Below are 17,778 nucleotides of genomic sequence, written 5' to 3' on the forward strand. Positions count from 1 at the left end.
TAACAAAGCACAGATTTACGTACTTTATTGTAAATTGTTACCGCTGTAAGATTATCATCACAGTCATGACAAATAAAGATTTGACATGTCAGGAATGCAATAAGCCTGTCTCACAGTTTCACCGTTTAAGTTTATTTACCGGCATGAATAAACTTTTGCACCATAGTCAAATTTTTCGAGATTCACCAAAAGCCTGCAGTCTTTATTGACCTGTTTACATTTCAGATCTTTTTCGAAGTTTTTAGTCTTCTGGGCGTAAAAGGAGACAGAAAAACTAACAATATATTTGCGTATTGGTTGGTTTTGCAGTGTTTTACCTCTACGAGTCTGAGGAAAAGTGAGAACACAAGGTGTCATTTGTGTCAGGAAACAGTGGGCCAGGAAGTGAGTGGAGCCTGCCGCTAAAGTAACACTATATCATTCTGTTGGTGATCAGCACGCTGACAGGCAGCTTGTTTAAAAGAGCTGCAGCTCTTCCTGAACATCCCTCAGCATCAGTTCCGTTTACTGGACATTTATTATTCAAATTAGTTCCTCTGCAGTGTAAAGCTGACTTTGGGAGATTTCTTTAATTCCGGGTAATAATAACCGACTCACCAGGCTGGCTCGTCTCCAGCCAATGCGGAGCTGATAGAGGAGTGGCAGTGATCCAGAGCAGGGCGCAGAGAGGCGCTGTGCCTTTAAGCGCCTCAGGGACATCCATCAGAAGGAGTCGGAACCCTGACCGAGTTGTTATTTTAGAGGACGGACTTGGTCTGTGGTGGACTTGTGGATGGGATCCGCTCTTTGGTGGTTATTTATTTGTGCGCCGGACACGCATGGAGTGAAAGACGCGTAAAACGGCTGAAGATGAGGTGCCAGTGGGTTGTTTGTGCCTCGTTTTTAGTCCTGCTGCCACTAACAGGTAAGAAAAGACTATTGTTTCCGTACCACGGGGACGCGTGCGTCTGCTTGGTTTTTATTCTGCTGGAACGATTCTTCAACCTTCTGATATTTTGTGGCTTAACGTCTCATTTTATCCCCCGTAGTTGTACAAATTCTTGTCAAATTTCCCCTGAAATGAGTTCAAACAGCAGCCATTTACTTTGGTAACGGTTTTTCCCGTCAAGCCGTCACACCTCAGTTTTGCATATTGCGTTGACCTCTCACAACAACAGGTGTGCGTACGCGTCAGTGCGCGCGCGCGTATGTGTAAAAAAAAAACAATGAATTATTTATCCCACTGTAAGGAAGGTTGTGCGTCCCACGGCAGCAGCGGAACAAAGCAAGTCCGCACTTTTCTTTTGGTGTTTTGTTTTTGGAACAAGCGCCCTAAAGCTGACACCTTCAGAGCCATGGTGACCCTGTGCAGAGTCACACAACACCCTGCCTGGAGTTTTACGTGGACCTTTTGGGTTTTTTTCTGCATCAACTGCGCAGAAATAAGCCCAACAACAGCCCGGAGAAATGCGCGAACACAGTTTCTATTGATGTTCTGGAGAGGAAGCCTCCAGATGCTTCTGCTTCCTCCTCTGCTCTCTGACCGAGCTTCACTTAGAACCTGCGGGCATAACAGTCACATGAAAATCGTGTTGTTAAAACGCAGCTTATCATGTGAAAAATCTACAAGAGGAGGAGGTGGGGGGTTGTCTGAAACTAAAATGTTTTCTTAGTCTTTTTATCGTGAAGAATTGGGATTTAGGGGGCTTAATGCGCGATTACTCAGCGGCTGGATGGCTCATAATTATTGATTGTGCAGTTGAGCTGTGGTGGTTAAAAAGCAGCCTGTCCTAAAGAGCAGCATGCCAGTGGTAACATTCTATTTAACCATTACATTAGAGCCTTGGTTGGGTTGGGTCTTGCTCTATTAGGGAGCTGAAAACACCAGCTAGGGAATCATCTTTACGGCGTCCCTAGAAGGATGTATCTCTGCTTTATTTGCTAAAGGGTTTATTGCATAAATATTGATTAAAAACAACAACATTTGATTAATAAACCAAATTCTCACCATTTGACCTGGTCAAAGATTTTAATACTGATGCTGTTGTCTGGACTGGGTGTAACCTTGGGGGTGTCAAAAGGTACTCTTGGTCTATTGATTGATCATTATCACTTAAATAAGGCAGAATTTTATGTAGGTTACTTCCATTGACCAAATTTATATACCCCCCCCCCACCACCACCACCATCACTGATGTCATCGACCCCTCCCCCCACCAGCACCACCCTACTTTTAGTGAAATCACTTCCTAGAGATGTTGGTTATCACAGTTTGCTTCTTCATTGATTTGAATTCTTGGTGCACGTGTTTCTGTGACATAAGTACTTTATAAGTACCTGTCAGTGCCCCCAGGGTAGCTGTGGGACAATGTATCTCATCACCATCGGTGTGTGAATTGATGAACGAAACAGAAAACAGTGTGAATGATTGAATGATGCACTGTAGTGAACAGCGCTTTAGAGTCTAACAAGTGTGATTTATCATTTGAGTACTTTTTATCCGTCTGAATTGATTTTCTTTTTGACAAACATTAATTTTACTCACAAAAAAATACATGCTGTGTTGATCCATCTTTTTTAAATGACCTTTTTCATTTTGATGTCAACTTCTGGTCCGAATTCTGACTGACTTTGTAATTAAGGCTTATGATTTCTAAGAATTTGTTTGGGTTTGTTTACAAACCTGCTTCACAAGGATTGCATTTTGGGAACAAATTCTGGGGTGTTTCTCTGGACATGGACCCAAAATGTCCTTGCTTTGCTACTCGAGCCCCATAGTTCTGATATTAGTCATTTTGCCTGGTGCTTCACTAGGCTGGAAAAGACGTTGCTTATCACTTAACTGTTTTTGGATGACTGGAGGAGTTCCTCTGGGAGAGTGTTTGAGTTCCATTTTTTATTCATGGTTGTGTTCTGATGCTAAACTGTGAGCGAGTCTGAGTTTCATGACTGAGAAGTAACTTTACATTGTCCTATATGCTAGGACACAGAAATGATGGTCGTGCTCACACTTTCATCTCCCAACGATCATTGTTCAAGATACCCCAAACAACCACAAAGAAGATGTATCAGATAAGATGATTTCCTTTTCCCATTTTCAGGAACATCTGTAGAATATCAGTCTGTCCCTGTTTCCTCTGAGAGAAGTGGCTTCTTTTTGGTGACACCAGGTCATCCTTTTCACCATGTGTGAAGAACTTTTTTCATAGAATTTCTTGATGATTCAATATATTGTTGATTTATATTCCAGGCCTTGACACCCTTTTTGGGCACAACAGTGATATTTCCTAGCATACCTGAAAGAACAATCATTTAGATTTGCCCCCGCCTTTTACAGACGTGGACAAAATTGTTGGTACCCTTTGGTCATCCATCCATCCATTTTCGGCCACTTATCCAGGGTCGGGTCACGGGGGCAGTAGCCTAAGCAGGGAGGTCCAGACTTTTCTCTCCCCAGCCACTTGGACCAGCTTCTCCGGGGGAATCCTTAGGTGTTTCTTGACCAGTCGTGAGACCAGAGTGTCCTGGGTCTTCCTTTAGGCTTTCTCCTGGTTGGACGTGCCAGGAAAACCTCATCAGTGAAGCGTCCAGGAGATGCCCGAGCCACCTCAACTGGCTCCTCTCAATGTGGAGGAGCAGTGGCTCTACTCCAAGCCCCTCCCGGATGACAGAGCTTCTCACCCTATCGGTATAGCCCAGCCACCCTGCAGAGAAAACTCATTTCGGCCGCTTGTATCCGCAGTCTAATTCTTTCAGTCACTACCCAAAGCTCATGACCATTGGTAAGGGTAGGAATGTAGATTGACCAGTAAATTGAGTGCTTTGCCTTCTGGCTCAGCTCTCTCTTCACCACAACAGATTGGTACAACACCCCCAGTACTGCAGACGCAGCACCAATCCGCCTATCGATCTCACACTTCATCTTTCCCTCACTCGTGAACAAGACCCCAAGATACTTAAACTCCTCCACTTGGGGAACCCTTCGGTCAACAAAAGAAAACCCCACAATGGTCACAGAAATAATTTGAATCTGACAAATGTAATAATAAATGCAAATTCTATGAAATGTGACCAATAAAAGTCACACATTACTTTTCAACCATTCTTCAATGAATTTATATAAAAAATAAAGTCCTGGAAGAGGCCTGGATAAAAATGATGGTACAACTAGAAAAGACTGAAAATAATGGGACCAAATGGGCATGTTAACTGAAGGTGTGTCCACTAATTAGCATCACAGGTGTCTACAGTCTTGTAATCAGTCAGTGGGTCTATATAGGGCTCCAGGTAGTCACTGTGTTGTTTGGTGACATGGTGCGTCTCACACTCGACATGGACCAGAGGAAGTGATGGAAAGAGTCGTCTCAGGAGATTAAAAAGACAATTATAGACAAGCATGTTGAAGGTAAAGGTTATAAGACCATCTCCAAGCAGCTAGATGTTCCTGTGGCTACAGTTGGACATATTATTCAGAAATTTAAGATCCATGGGACTGTAGCCAAGCTCCGTGGACGTGGCTGCAAGAGGAAATCTGATGACAAATCAAAGAGATGGATAGTCTGAACGGTGACAAAAGAACCCAGAAAAACTTCTAAAAATATCCAAGGTGAACTTCAAGCTCAAGGAACATCAGTGTCAGATCGCACCATCCGTCGTTGTTTGAGTCAAAGTGGACTACATGGGAGACAACCAAGGATAACATCATTGTTGAAAATGAAGCATAAAAAAAAAGACTAGAACATGCCAACCTACATGTCTACAAGCCACAAAGCTTCTGAGAGAATGTTCTATGGACAGATGAGACAAAGATGGAAAAATGAAGCTTATCAAGAAAAGAGCACTGCCACTACTGTGAAAAGTGGAGGAGGCTCTGTTATGTTCTGGGGCTGCTTTGCTGCATCCGACACAGGGTGTCTTGAATCTGTGGAAGGTACAGTGAAACCTCAAGACTACCAAGGGGTTCTAGAGAGAAATGTGCTGGCCAGTGTCAGAAAGCTTGGTCTCAGTGGGAGGTCATGGGTCTTTCAACAGGACAATGACCCAAAACACACAGCTACACACACCCAAGAACGGCTAAGAGGAAAACATTGGACTATTCTACTAAACTCAACTCAGTTTTTATTTATATAGCACCTTACAGGCAGAAATATGACACCAAGGCCTTTCACAGGCACAAACTTAGCAAGAGAACAGAATAAAACCTAGTTAAACACAATAAAAACAAAGACAGCTAAAACAAAATTAAAACTAACAACCAGGAGTGAATGCCAAATTTTAGAAGTCGGTTTTAAAAACTACCATGGAAGTGGAAACCCTTTTGGACAATAGCTCATTCCAGCACTTCGGACCCGCCACGAACAAGGCTCTTTCTCCTCTCGCCTTTAGGAATTTTCTGGGCACTGAGCAGTAGAAGGTTCTCTGATCGAATTGGTCATACTGGGGAATGTGGTTGTAACAGTCGTCAAATAGGATGGTGCTAACCCATGCAACGATTTAAAAAACAATTTTCTAAAGTGGCCTTCTAAGAGCCCTGACCTTCATACTATTGAGCATCTTTGGAAGGAGCTGAAACGTGCTGTCTGGAAAAGTTGCCCTTCAAACTTGAGACAACTGGAGCAGTTTGCTCATGAGGAGTGGGACAAAATACTTGCTGAAAGGTGCAGAAGTCTCACTGACAGTTACAGGAATCATTTGATTGCAGTAATTACATCAATATATTTTGCAACAAAATATTAGGTTAGGGGTACCATCATTTTTGTCTAGGGCTTCCATAAAGCAATGTGTGATTTTCATTGGTTACATTTCATCAAATTTATATTTATTACCTTTTTCAGATTCAAGTTATTTCTGTGACCATTATAGTTTTTTCTTTCATTGACCGAAAGGTACCAACAACTTTGTCCCAGTCTGTAAAGCATCCAGTCTGCAATGGAGCGATTTCAAGCCTGGCATTCATCAAACACTGATACAGCAAACGTTCTTTTAATGTCATTCTCAAACCTTTGGTCACATCTAAATATCAGACATACTCTTTGTTCTCTTTGTTTTAGTGTGGAGCAAGCCAGTCATCTCTCCCAGTGGTCCTCATATAGTGGTTCCCAAAAAAGGAAAGCTGGAGCTGAGTTGCCATGACAATGCCACAGCATCCCAGTTGAAGTGGGGGAATGACAGAAACCGCAAGTTGGAGATAAAGGTGGAGGAGGGCGGGGTGGCCTCTGTCAGGGTGTCAGCAGTGCAGGCCTATCACATGGGGCGTTATACGTGTGTCAACGTCATCACGAAAGAACAAAGCTCCATCTATGTTTTTGTGAAAGGTGAGTGCTCAAGGAAATGGAAGGGCTTGTAATTGTGCACCTTAAAGCGATAAACAAGTTTTTTTTACGCTTATTATATTTCTGTCATCTTTTTTAGACTCAGAAAATGCCTTTCACCGTACCATGGTGAACAACATTTTGGTTCGAGCAGGTGAGGACTGCATTATCCCCTGCCTCGTGACCAATCCTGAGATCACAAGTTTGACTTTGGAGACCTGTGATGGACAACCTTTGCCCTCTGGAATGAGCTTCCACAGTAACTTTGAGCGAGGCATCATCATCAATGACACTACAGAAGAATACGTGGGCTGTTATGTATGCACAGCACAGCTGAGTGGAAACAAAGTCACCTCGAGCTTGTACACTGTGGATGTTCAACTTGGTGAGTAAGAAATGTAGGACAGAAGAAGTGTAATGTTAGAGTCCAAGATCACAAAGAAACCATTTTTAAATGCTATTTTTTAGCAACGCTTCTTTTTACAGTCCCCTAATTACTAAGTACTTATATGGTAATTACATAGTACATTAAAGAGTTTTATTGTTTCTGAGTTCTTAAACAGTTATTACTATTTAACTCAGGTTCAATTATAGTTTTTATTGTATTAATCATTCCCATTAAATACTGCTTTACACAATAATTACACTTTAACTTACTGTGTAATTACCATGTAAGTACTTAGTGATTAGGGGACTGTAAAAGGAAGCATTACCTATATTTTAAATGCAATTGGTTACTCTGTTTAACATGCAGGCAAAATGTGAATGCAGTCTTCTACCCTATTTCCTGCATTAGCTGCCTAAAGCCTGGTTTATGCTTCTCTGTCAGCTCCGCAAGGGACAGACACGCACGGATTGACGGAAGCGTTTTGCTCTTTTACTTCTCCGTCTCCTGGAGAGCGTTGCAAAGCAATTCCCAGGCAGGACAACAGAGGGCGTAGCGCTGTTCTGTGGTATCCTGTCAAGTATCGGTCCAAGATAATGTGTTTATATTGTGTTTTTTGTGTATGTAACAGACTTTTAGCACGGACATATTTGTCTCTCATTCTCCCACCGCTTCATGCGCTCCCCACCTCTAAACCCACGTTTCCTGTCATTTCCGTTCACAAATAAAACTCTTGCTGCGCATCTTTTCACTCCTCCAGTCACGGGAGGATGAAACGTTCATATTTTTAGAGTTTTTTTCGCGAGGTATTCTTCAAGCTTCTCCGTGTCTGCCGCTAGTTATCCTCGGCTCTCTTTGCAATGGCGGCGCTGTTAACAACAGCGGCGTCCTGACCAATCACAAGCTTGCGTAATCCGTCTCGTTCGACGGATGTTTAAAAAAGTGGGCTCGACTCCGTACGTACTTGCGTGCCCTACGCAAGGACGGATAATGGCGTTGCGTGTCTCCGCACTGACGCAGACGGAGAAGCATAAATCAGGCTTTAGTCAGCCTTTCCGGGCTGCTCACGGCTCCCCGGGAGAATGAAAAAATGGATGCAAGTCAACGGGGCTAAAAATGCTATTTTCTATTCCGCTTTGCCATACGCCTTGGATCGCACATATGTTGTACTACAATTTAAATGAATAGTAATGGTTGGGGTTTGGGATGGTGGGTTGCTTTGCTCGGCGTTGGGCAGGGGAGCTTGCTCATCAACACCCCAGCAGAAAGGGTTGAACTCTGGGAACCGGTGATGGTTGTACCCTTTGGGGTACAATCCAGAGGGTGCGTATATGGATCCTCTTTCCGCATTCCGGTGGCAGCCTGCCCCCCAATTTTATTTGCACATTGAACACTTCCACCAACGAAATTCCACACAAACACACACTTAGGGCCTTGGGAGGGAGCACACTCAACAGCATTTGGCAAGGGGATCTTTCAGCCTTATCCCAAGTGCCGGTGCCCACTTCCAATTTTAAACTGCACTTAGACACGGAGGGCTGTGGGGGGAAGTGGGGCTGTGTGGTGGCATCAGCTGGCGTAGGCCAGATGATGCCTGAGCTGCCCGCTCACCACAGCCATGGAATACACCTCATCAACATGCACCAACACTGTATTGGAGCAGGCGGAGGGAAACTAGGGGTCTTAGCACACCTCTGTTGTCGCTTGGCTTCCCGGGGCTGGAGGCTAAGGAGGGATAGCGGCCCATCTGGTTGGGGTCTGGGGTGGTGGGTTGCTTTGCTCGGCGATGGGCGGGGGTGCCTGCTCATCATCACCCCAGCAGAAAGGGGCTAACTCTGGGAACCGGTGGTTGTATGCTTTGTGCAGCAGTACCAGGACCAGAGTGAATAGGGTGTGTATGAGGAGCATGAGTGGGTGTCTAGCATTCATTTTTGTAAGTCTTGGGTTGTATGTGTATGTGTGAGCATGTGGGAGGGAGTGTGTGGCTGTGTCTGTGTATGACTGTATATGTCAGGTGGGGCCTTTGACTCCTCCCCTTTACTGGGACTCCTTTTGCTGCTATACATCTTCGTCTCCCCTCCCCCTGCCACACTTGGTGTGGAGTGTGGTGCCTTGGTCTGCCTGAGTGTTCGTGGCTCTTGGGTCAGGGGGTTTAAGATTTTTGGCGTCTGCCTGATTAACCTTGGTGGCTGCCTGGTGGGATCTGAGTCCCTGGGCTCTGTTGGGTCCCCGGCGGGGCTGGTCGCCCCTGGGTCCCGGGTCGCTGGGTTCTGGGCTCGGCCGGCTTTGGGGTGGGAGGCTGCGGGCGGGCCTGTGGGCTTGCCGCTGATATCCTCCGGGACTCTGCCGGCTGCTGGTTGTGGCCCCCCGGGGCAAACCTCTGCACCTCTCAAAGGAGGCAGGGGCTTTTTTGGTCGCAGTCTCCCTGGGGTCCCTGTGTTCTGGGGCAGCTCCTGGATCTCCGAGACTTGGAGTTCCTCCATCTCCTACGCATCTTTGGGGGGCAGATCTGTGGCCCCTCACACTCTCTATTGGACGCTCCTATAGAGAAACCTTACATATACAAGCGCGTGTACGCACACAGGTGCTCACATGGTGCTTTCATAAGAATGGACTTGGGCACGTTCAACACTTGTCTTAAGGCTATGGATGGCAGTAAATGCACTGTGATTTATTATCGTGATTGTTCAGTAAAACAATGTTGATTTTATATTTCCTCATCAGGTTGACGCAGTGCTCCTGTTGAATTGTTGTGTGTCCTTTTTTTCTCCTTCTGCAGGTCTAGAAGCAGACTCTTGTTCATCATTGATTGTTTATTTTTGTGGACCCCCCCCCCCTTCTTATTTTAGCAATAAAGCTTTAAGTATCAGGCGTGACATTAAAAGCAGAAGCTTTGATAATCCACCTGAGAGTAAATCTGTAAGGCTTGTCACCAGCATTCAGACATTGATTCTGTTTGCTTCACAGCCAGACAGGACATGGAAAAATAAATAGATAAATAAGTAAATAAACGATGGGTGTTTCGACCACGCCAGTCACATACTTTGAGATTTATCAGCTTGTAAAAGTTCATAATTAGCATAACTACAAACTAGAAATCGGCACGTCGCATATGTGACGTCACCACATAATCTCCTCTCCGCTAACGTAGGTGCTACTTACCAAATGGCCAGATTTATGGTGGCTCTTTCCTCCTGTGGGAAGTTTGCTGAACTTACAGCCCTTTTCCCTCAGTTCTGGTTCGATGACATCACTTTCGTGAAGCGCATTTGTAGTCCTGGACTTATTTTCACACAAAACAAAATTTGAGTTTACCCCTGTTCAAAAATAAATGCGTTCTTGCTATGAAAATGTGTCTTTAAAATTCACAGGCATCATATGTTAAATCCGTGGCACAAGCGGAATTAGAAAACAGTATTTTTAGCCCCGTTGACTTGCATTCACTTTTTTCGTTCTTCCGGGGACCCGTGATGCAGAAGTGACTTAGGCTCCCTATAGAAAATTGATTAGAAAATCCAGTGACATTAGCATGTCATAATGTCAATTAGTGGCGCAAAAAGTGGGTATGCAGTGTATGTGATGCTTAGGGGCGCCAGGCTGGAGGCGGCGCCAAGTTGGTGATGCAATAAATATTTTTGTCTGCATTTCCTGTGTTTAATAACAGCTGTTTGTCTGTTTTTGTTTCTGCAAATTATATAATTAAAAATGCATGTCAGTGATTAGGTGCCCCTCCGCTTCTTAACCCCTAACCTGACATTGTCAGGGGGTGGGGTGTTGGCTGTGTTTATTTAGCATCCAGGAGAGACCGTCTCAGCTACTAGCTAACCATTAGCATTAGCAACAGCACAACATGGCAGAACTCCTTTAGGCTTGAGTTATTTGTGGAGGTGAAACATCAACGTTGTAAAGCAAACAGAGATAGTGGCGTAGAGTCCCGCTGCTATTAGCCAATCAGAAGCGAGATTTATGAGTACCAGGAAATTTGACTCCGAATCATGTTCTGCACACTTCTCATCTGGCTCACTTCTACTTCCTGAAACAGGAGCACAAGATCTTTTACCCCCATTCTCTCACAAGGCATTCATTTATACTACTGTAGATATAATAGCAAATGTCAACAACTCACTCAATTTTACAGGTATTCGTTAAAAATGTGGTGTCAGAGCAGCTTAGAGGCTTTCAAAACAAACTCACAAAGTTTTTGAAGTTTGACCAAAACTGTTATAACTATTTATTTTTATCGTGATCAGAGAGGAATTAGACTTTTATACAGGAGGTCATAGAGTGACCAGAAATAACATTTGCTTCAGCGTATTTGTTTCCTCCAGTGAGATGCTCTTAACAGCAACCAAATCTTAAATTAGCCATGAAAACATTACTTTATCTATCCATGTAGGCTAAATTACGTATTTAATGTTCATATAAAAAAATACACCTCTTTTGTCAAGTGGTGCTCGCTGCAGAACCACAAAGGCGGAGCTGCACCAGAGTCAGCCCCGCCCATTCCATCAGAGTCAGTCCAATTCCTTCCAGTTTTCAGACTTAATAGCATTCTGGAACCAAAGAGGGTGTTAAGCTAGTATCATCTAAAATGCAAGATTGAGGACTGAGTTGAGAGGTTAATTGAACCGTTTTTGTAAAGGTTCCATACAATTAAAAATCTAACTTTTGGAACTTTTTATCATGTTTTATTGTCATTTCTTCATAAGAAATATGCCTAATCCATTTTGGCCTCATTCACACATTTTCCTCCCATCTCAGCTTCAATTTGGTCTCCTCCACTGAAGGGGGTCTGGTCTTGGTTCTCAAATCTGGATATTCTGTGAATTTTCTGATAAATTATTTCTGATATGACTTCCACTGAGACACCGCGGAAAAACCATACATCCCGTCTACAAAAACATACTGGATGGCACAATTACATGTAACGCCACTTGCTTGGTATCAGATGTAGTGGTGAAGTGGTTGTGCAGTCAGCTTGGCATGTAGTTTTGCGCAGGTTCGCCTCCCGGTAGCGGCGCAAACTCTTTTCTTCCTTTCTAGCTATACTTGCCAGTACTATGTTTTTTAACCATTTATCAGTATACCGTTTAAAATATAATGACTAATGTGTTTTTTTATTTATTTATTCGTTTATTTAACCAGTGTGAGCCCATTTGTGAGCAGAGTTTCAACTAAAATGCTGTTTAGGAATGACCAAATTCAAAGAACTTTTAGATACATAAATATTTTGCAGAAAATAAACATTACAACTAAAAATAAACAAATTAAATGTTTCAGCTGGCTAAATTGATTGTTGCCGACCCCACCGAGAGTCGAACCAGCATCAGCAGAGGTGAAAGCAAAACTTAAGTTTGACGATCTTGCCACTATAATTGTTCTGATGCTGTTGTAGCCGAGTAGCCCGCTTTTGTTGGAGCAGTTGTGGGCTGATATTTACTGAAAGAAACCTTTTCATTCAAGATATATTCAGGCTTTGTCATGTAGCAAGTTATATTTATCTTGCTTAATTGGAGCATAGAACATAGCACTAACATTTGTAAACTAGTAACAGCCGTAATTCATGTGGGTCAGGTTAGTTTGTGATAAAAAAAAATAAAGTAAAAAAACAGAAGAAGTCAGTGGGCTAGGCTGTTTGCGTGAGTGGGCGGGGCTGATTCAGGTGCAGCTCCGCCTTTGTGGTTCTGCAGCGAGCACCCTCTCTCTTTTGTTGGCTTTTTAACACATTCTAATAATGTTGGCACACATAACTATGTTGTGTATTCCCATAGCTTTGGGCTTTTTTTTTTTTTTAGTATTAACACTGATCATAGTTCTGTCCTCATGCAACACAGTGTTATTATCATGGAGGTTTGTGTGTGGTGGTGGTGGTGGTGGGGGGGGGGGGGGGTATGATGCTGTCCATTTGACTGATGGAGAGAAGATGAAGAGACACATGAGAGAGTGACGAGCTGAGGGGTTGGAGCCCCTCACTGGACAATGCTGTGAAACAGAGTGTGAAGGTTGTGTTTGAGTTCAACTGAATTACAGAGAAACAAACACACAGAGTGAAGTCACATGTGTGCACACAAGTTTTTGCATTCACAAACACAGAGCTTTTGTAAACCGTCAGCTGAACAGAAACCACCAGTCAGACACTCGAGGATCATTTATCTTGGGCAGACAGATTTGTTTGGTTTGGATGTAAAAAGGATGCATGGCACATGTGAACTGATACATATTTATGTTAATTTGCTCTTGAATATAGTGAACACAGTTCCAGAATGAAATGGAAAACACAGCTGCGTTGTGACTGATTTAAGCGCCCTCTCTGAAAATACAGTTTTAACAGTACTCCTTTTGTGTCTCCTTTGATCCAGCGCCAGAGTCGCCTCCAGTGATCACGCTTTCACAGAAGGATGTCATCATCCTGAAGGCAGGAGAACAGTTTGAGCTCACCTGCAGCTCCACCAACGTCAACCCGGAGTTCAGTCTTAAGTGGGACTTCCCTTTGACAGCGGTGAGATTTATGTTGGGAGTTTATGTAAAGGGTGGTAAACTGTCTGGATGTCAAAACACTCAGGTCATAATACAGACAATAGACTTAAATGTTACTCCTGGATAGTAAGGGTAGTTGTAGCTGCTGGATTTGTTAATGTGTTTAAGAAAGTCTAGAAATATTAAATTTTTCTGACTGGAAGTTTTTATTTTTTTTTAACCATTTTAAAGTGTGCTTCTGGTAAAATAAATAAATAATTTTTTTAAAGCACAAATAATTACAAAATTCTACTAGTGGGTAGCTCTTTAAACTGCTTTACTTTGAAGTAATTAAGGTCACATACAGCAGGACTGATGAGCTAATGGCTAGTCGAACTAGCTGGTTTACAGCTGATTTAAAGAGCTCCGATGCTCAAAATTGTTAATTATTGTACATTTTTACATCATCAGTTTATATTGCATCATTATTTTGACAAAATGTTAAAAAAAACAAGTTCCTTCCTTTTATTTTAACAATTTGTAGTGGTCTCTAACATAAATGAATGCCTTGTGAGTCGATATCTGTGCTCTGGTGCTCCTGTTTCAGGAGCTGGAAGCGAGCCAGATCAGAAGTGAGCCAGTTGTTGAAATGTTTGTGTTTTCTAAGGTCAATCGACAGTGGCATCCATCTTGCAGTCTATTGATACAAAAGCTTAAAGACCAAGTTCACCTTTTTTTTCAACATATTTGCAATTTACGTCTAGTATAAGTGTATGCCTTGTTGGTCTGTCTCTATGGGAAAAAAAACTCTTGCGCTCCTGTTTTGAGAAGTGGAAGTGAGCCAGATGAGAGGTGAGCAGAACGCGACAGGATTTGGAGTCTTATTTCCTGATGTTTTGGCATCTCTCCTCTGATTGGCTAACAGCAAAAAGACTCTAGCACTGACTCTGTTGGATTTGCAATGTTGATGTTTTATCTTCACAAACAACACAAATATGAAGGTGTTCTGCTGTTTTGGAGTTGCAAATGCTAATGGTTAGATTCTGCCAGCGGAGACATGCTCTTCTCTCTCCTGGATGCTAAATCAAATAAATCCTGTCACGAGCAAGAATGGGTGAGCCCATGAATGCTATTGCTGACAAGGGGATTTGCAATTGTCTGGCATTTCTAATTCGAACGCTACATCTATTTTCCATTGGTGCCTAATACAGGAAATAGGGGTAGAAGACTATTTTCACGTTATCCTGCGACTCAGAGTGACCAATCATATTTTAAAACTAACAAGGAAGTACGGCTTCTCAGTGAACTTGGTCGTTAAGAAATCCTAATTGGACTTTACATCTGGATGTAATGGAAGTGTCAAAATTTGCTGCTGCTTGTAATATTTGCACCCTTAAATAACCCAAAAAATCAACATCAGTTACTATTTAGTTCAAAACCGATGGCTCGGTTTATAAAAGAACTTTCATGAGAATCACAAAAAACTCAGGAGAAAGGAGATGTCAGCGTTCCACTTTGTTCTATGTCAGTATCGTTATCCAGCATATTTTAGTGGTTTCTTTGCTCCAACACACTTGATTCAGTGGTTGAATCACTTGTGCAGCAGCTCATCGGGCTCTGCAGAAGCCTGTTAATCACCCGCTGATTGAAATCGGGTGTGTTGAAACAGGGTTAAAACTAAGGCCTAGTCCACACGTAGCCGGCTTTTTTTAAAAACGAATATCCGCCCCTGCAAAAACTTGCATCCACACCACCTCGTTTAAAAAAAAACTCTGTCCACACGTACCCGGATAAATACGTTGTTAAGGACATGCCAGACCTGTAGGCGGCAGTACTTCTCCCGTTCTTAACCTCGTCCTTCGTCTGTGGTCTTCCACAAGGAGCAGTAATTCCACTTGCAAAAACAAACAAGCAGAAAGCGCTTGGACAATTGATAAAGCGAGCGCAGCTCTGAGGGCATCCATGCTGTCGGCTAGTGTAAACACAGGTCGCACACGTGATGTCAGCATTTTTTTGTCGTGGAAAGTGACGTTGCGGATCTTAAAATTCCGGTTTTGTCTCTCCACACGCAGACACCCAAAACGGGGAAAACGCAGATCTTCACTTTGGCCGGAGTTTTTAAAAAACTCAGTTTTCGTGTGGATGACAGGCCAACACGTAGAAAAATATCTACGTTTTGGCAGATCCCCGGCTACGTGTGGACAGGGCCTAAAGCATGCTGGATAACGGCCCTCCAGCTTTTTAGGAAGTTTATATGAAATTATCTGCAATGAATTCATACTTTTACACTCAAAGCCACTCCAGAATGGCCAACACATTATTTTAATGTTTAGCTTCACCTTCCATGCACATTTTTTGGTAAAAGAACAGCTGAGGCTGAATGGGGAGAGTGGTGTGATCCCAGGCCCTGGCAGGCCACATGTATCTCTGCAGGAGATTCTCCAGGCAAGATGCAGAACTCTGAGACTCTATGAAAATATTGTTTTTATCTCAGATTTGAGGTTGTGGAAAATTTTTTACTTTAACTTCTGTCATCCCAATTTTAAATAGCTGTGTTTAGAACACCTTCCAGCAATTGTATTTAATGCAGATTAAATGATGAGTTTGAAAATGATGTCCTTTGGCTGATTATAAACCACAGCTGTTGAATTATCTTGATTATATTGCTAATCATTTTCAGCACCCCAATGTAAGCCAGACCTCCCACATCCTGCCTGGCTCCAGAGGGTATAAACGTTCAACCTCACTCCTCATAGCAACTGTCAAAAAATCGGACTCAGGCACTTATCGCTGTCATGCCCTCAATGAGAAAGGCAGCAGCGATGCAACGCTGCATCTGGATGTACGCAGTAAGTATTAAAGTTAACAATAATGTTCAATTTTGCTCATAATTTAGAAACATTTGATTAAAAAACAACACTCAGATAAAGCTTAAGCACACTGACTACCAAAGCTGTCTTTTCTCATTTGCACATCATGTACAGTAGAATTAAAGTGAGTCCATCAGGGCTTAACCTATCATCATTTAAATACTGTTGTTACAGCACACTGTTTGTTCAAGACTTAAGCAATGGTGGGATGACTCAAAGAGCATCACAAACTCTGTGTACACAGTCTTTATTCAGCAAACTAATTCATCTCTGTTCTGCAGGTCAGGGCTTCATTAAAATGTTAGGAAGTCCTGGTCCGGTCCAGGCGGATGTTAGAGAAGGAGAGAGCTTTAGTCTGAAAGTGGAATTTGATGCCTATCCTCCACCACACTCCCTCTCCTGGTCATACAACAACAAGCGCCTCCTGAACACCACAGAGCATGTTATCACTGTTCACCACCGTAAATACAGGTACACTAAGATCCCCAAGCAGTGGGTGTGGCCGTGTGAGTTCGAATGTTCAAATCTGCTTTATTTTTATTAGATACACCAGTGAGCTGAGACTGGTGAGGGTTCTTGGTTCAGAAGGCGGGATCTATGAATTTTCAGCCAGTCACGAGGACGCCTCTGTTGCTCATTTATTCCATGTATATGTAAACAGTAAGTATGTTGCCCATGTTTGTTAAAGTGTGTCAGAATTCTGACTATTGGTCAATCAACAGCTTATCGATTGCAGATACCAATGCTGATATGTAGAGGTCATGGTCAGCCGATGGCGTATAGGAAGCCTAAATCACTTCCGCATCACGGGTCCCCTTAATAACGAACAAACGAATGCAAGTCAAAGGGGGTAAAAACGCTATTTCCGCTTGTTTTGTACCATGGATTTCACACGTGATGCCCGTGAATTTTAAAGACATATTTTGGTACCAAGAACGCGCTTATTCTCGAACGATATTTTAGGTTGTGTGAAAACAAGTCCAGGACTACAAATGCACTTCACGAAAGTGGCGTCATTGAACTAGACGCAGAGAAACCTGAGGGGAAAGGGCTGTGAGTTCAGTGAACTTCCCACAGGAGGAAAGAACCATCATAAATCTGGTCATTTGGTAAGTGGCGGCTACTTTGGGGAGAGGAGATTATGTGGTGACGCGATGTGCTGATTTCTAGTTTGCAGTCATGCTAATTACGAACTTTTACAAGCTAATAAATCTCAAAGTATGTGACTGGCGTGGTCAAAACACCCATCAATAGTTTTCATTTTAATTGCAGTACAACATATGTGTGATCGTAAGGCAAAGTGGGTTAGAAAATAACGTTTTTAGCCCCGTTGACTTGCATCCATTTTTTCCTTCTTCCGGGGACCCGTGGTGCGGAAGTAACTTATGGGCCAGTCCCACCGGGTCAGCCCGGGTAGCGTAGGTTGTTTACATATCTGGGTGGCCTGGTATTTTTCCGGGCCAACCAAGGCTCATTCTCAGCCCTCTTCTCGAGGGGGTCTGCTTCAGGCCGACCAGGGCCAACACGCCCACTGCTGACAGCAAATTCACACCTTCCATTAGAGCAAGCCTCTGATTGGTGGGTAGAATAATCAGCCCACATGGGCTTAAGACAAGGATGTGTGGAATCAACCGGGCCAGGCTGGGGCCGACCGGGGCTACCCGGCCCGGGCCGACCCGGTACAGATGGGAATGGCCCACTAGGCTCCCTATATATGCTGCCGGTTATTTTGGGCCAATTTTCATGGCCAATATCTAGACAGTTTTCATCTTATTTG

The 17,778-nt window shown here is 43.3% G+C and overlaps 1 protein-coding gene across 2 annotated transcripts in view; it reads left to right on the plus strand.

The window, feature by feature from the left end:
* Positions 1-270: 270 nt before the first annotated feature.
* kitb (KIT proto-oncogene, receptor tyrosine kinase b) overlaps positions 271-17,778 on the plus strand; it is a 43,375-nt gene continuing 25,867 nt past the window's right edge. For both annotated transcript variants that reach the window (XM_015954230.3, XM_015954231.3), the window contains exons 1-7: positions 271-904; positions 6,030-6,293; positions 6,391-6,675; positions 13,035-13,174; positions 15,812-15,980; positions 16,283-16,472; positions 16,546-16,661. In XM_015954230.3, the coding sequence (XP_015809716.1) occupies positions 850-904; positions 6,030-6,293; positions 6,391-6,675; positions 13,035-13,174; positions 15,812-15,980; positions 16,283-16,472; positions 16,546-16,661 (1,219 nt within the window). In that variant the 5' untranslated portion in view covers positions 271-849. The remainder of the gene's footprint in view (positions 905-6,029; positions 6,294-6,390; positions 6,676-13,034; positions 13,175-15,811; positions 15,981-16,282; positions 16,473-16,545; positions 16,662-17,778) is intronic.

Source organism: Nothobranchius furzeri, chromosome 7, assembly GCF_043380555.1.
Source record: "Nothobranchius furzeri strain GRZ-AD chromosome 7, NfurGRZ-RIMD1, whole genome shotgun sequence".
Classification (NCBI taxonomy): domain Eukaryota; kingdom Metazoa; phylum Chordata; class Actinopteri; order Cyprinodontiformes; family Nothobranchiidae; genus Nothobranchius; species Nothobranchius furzeri.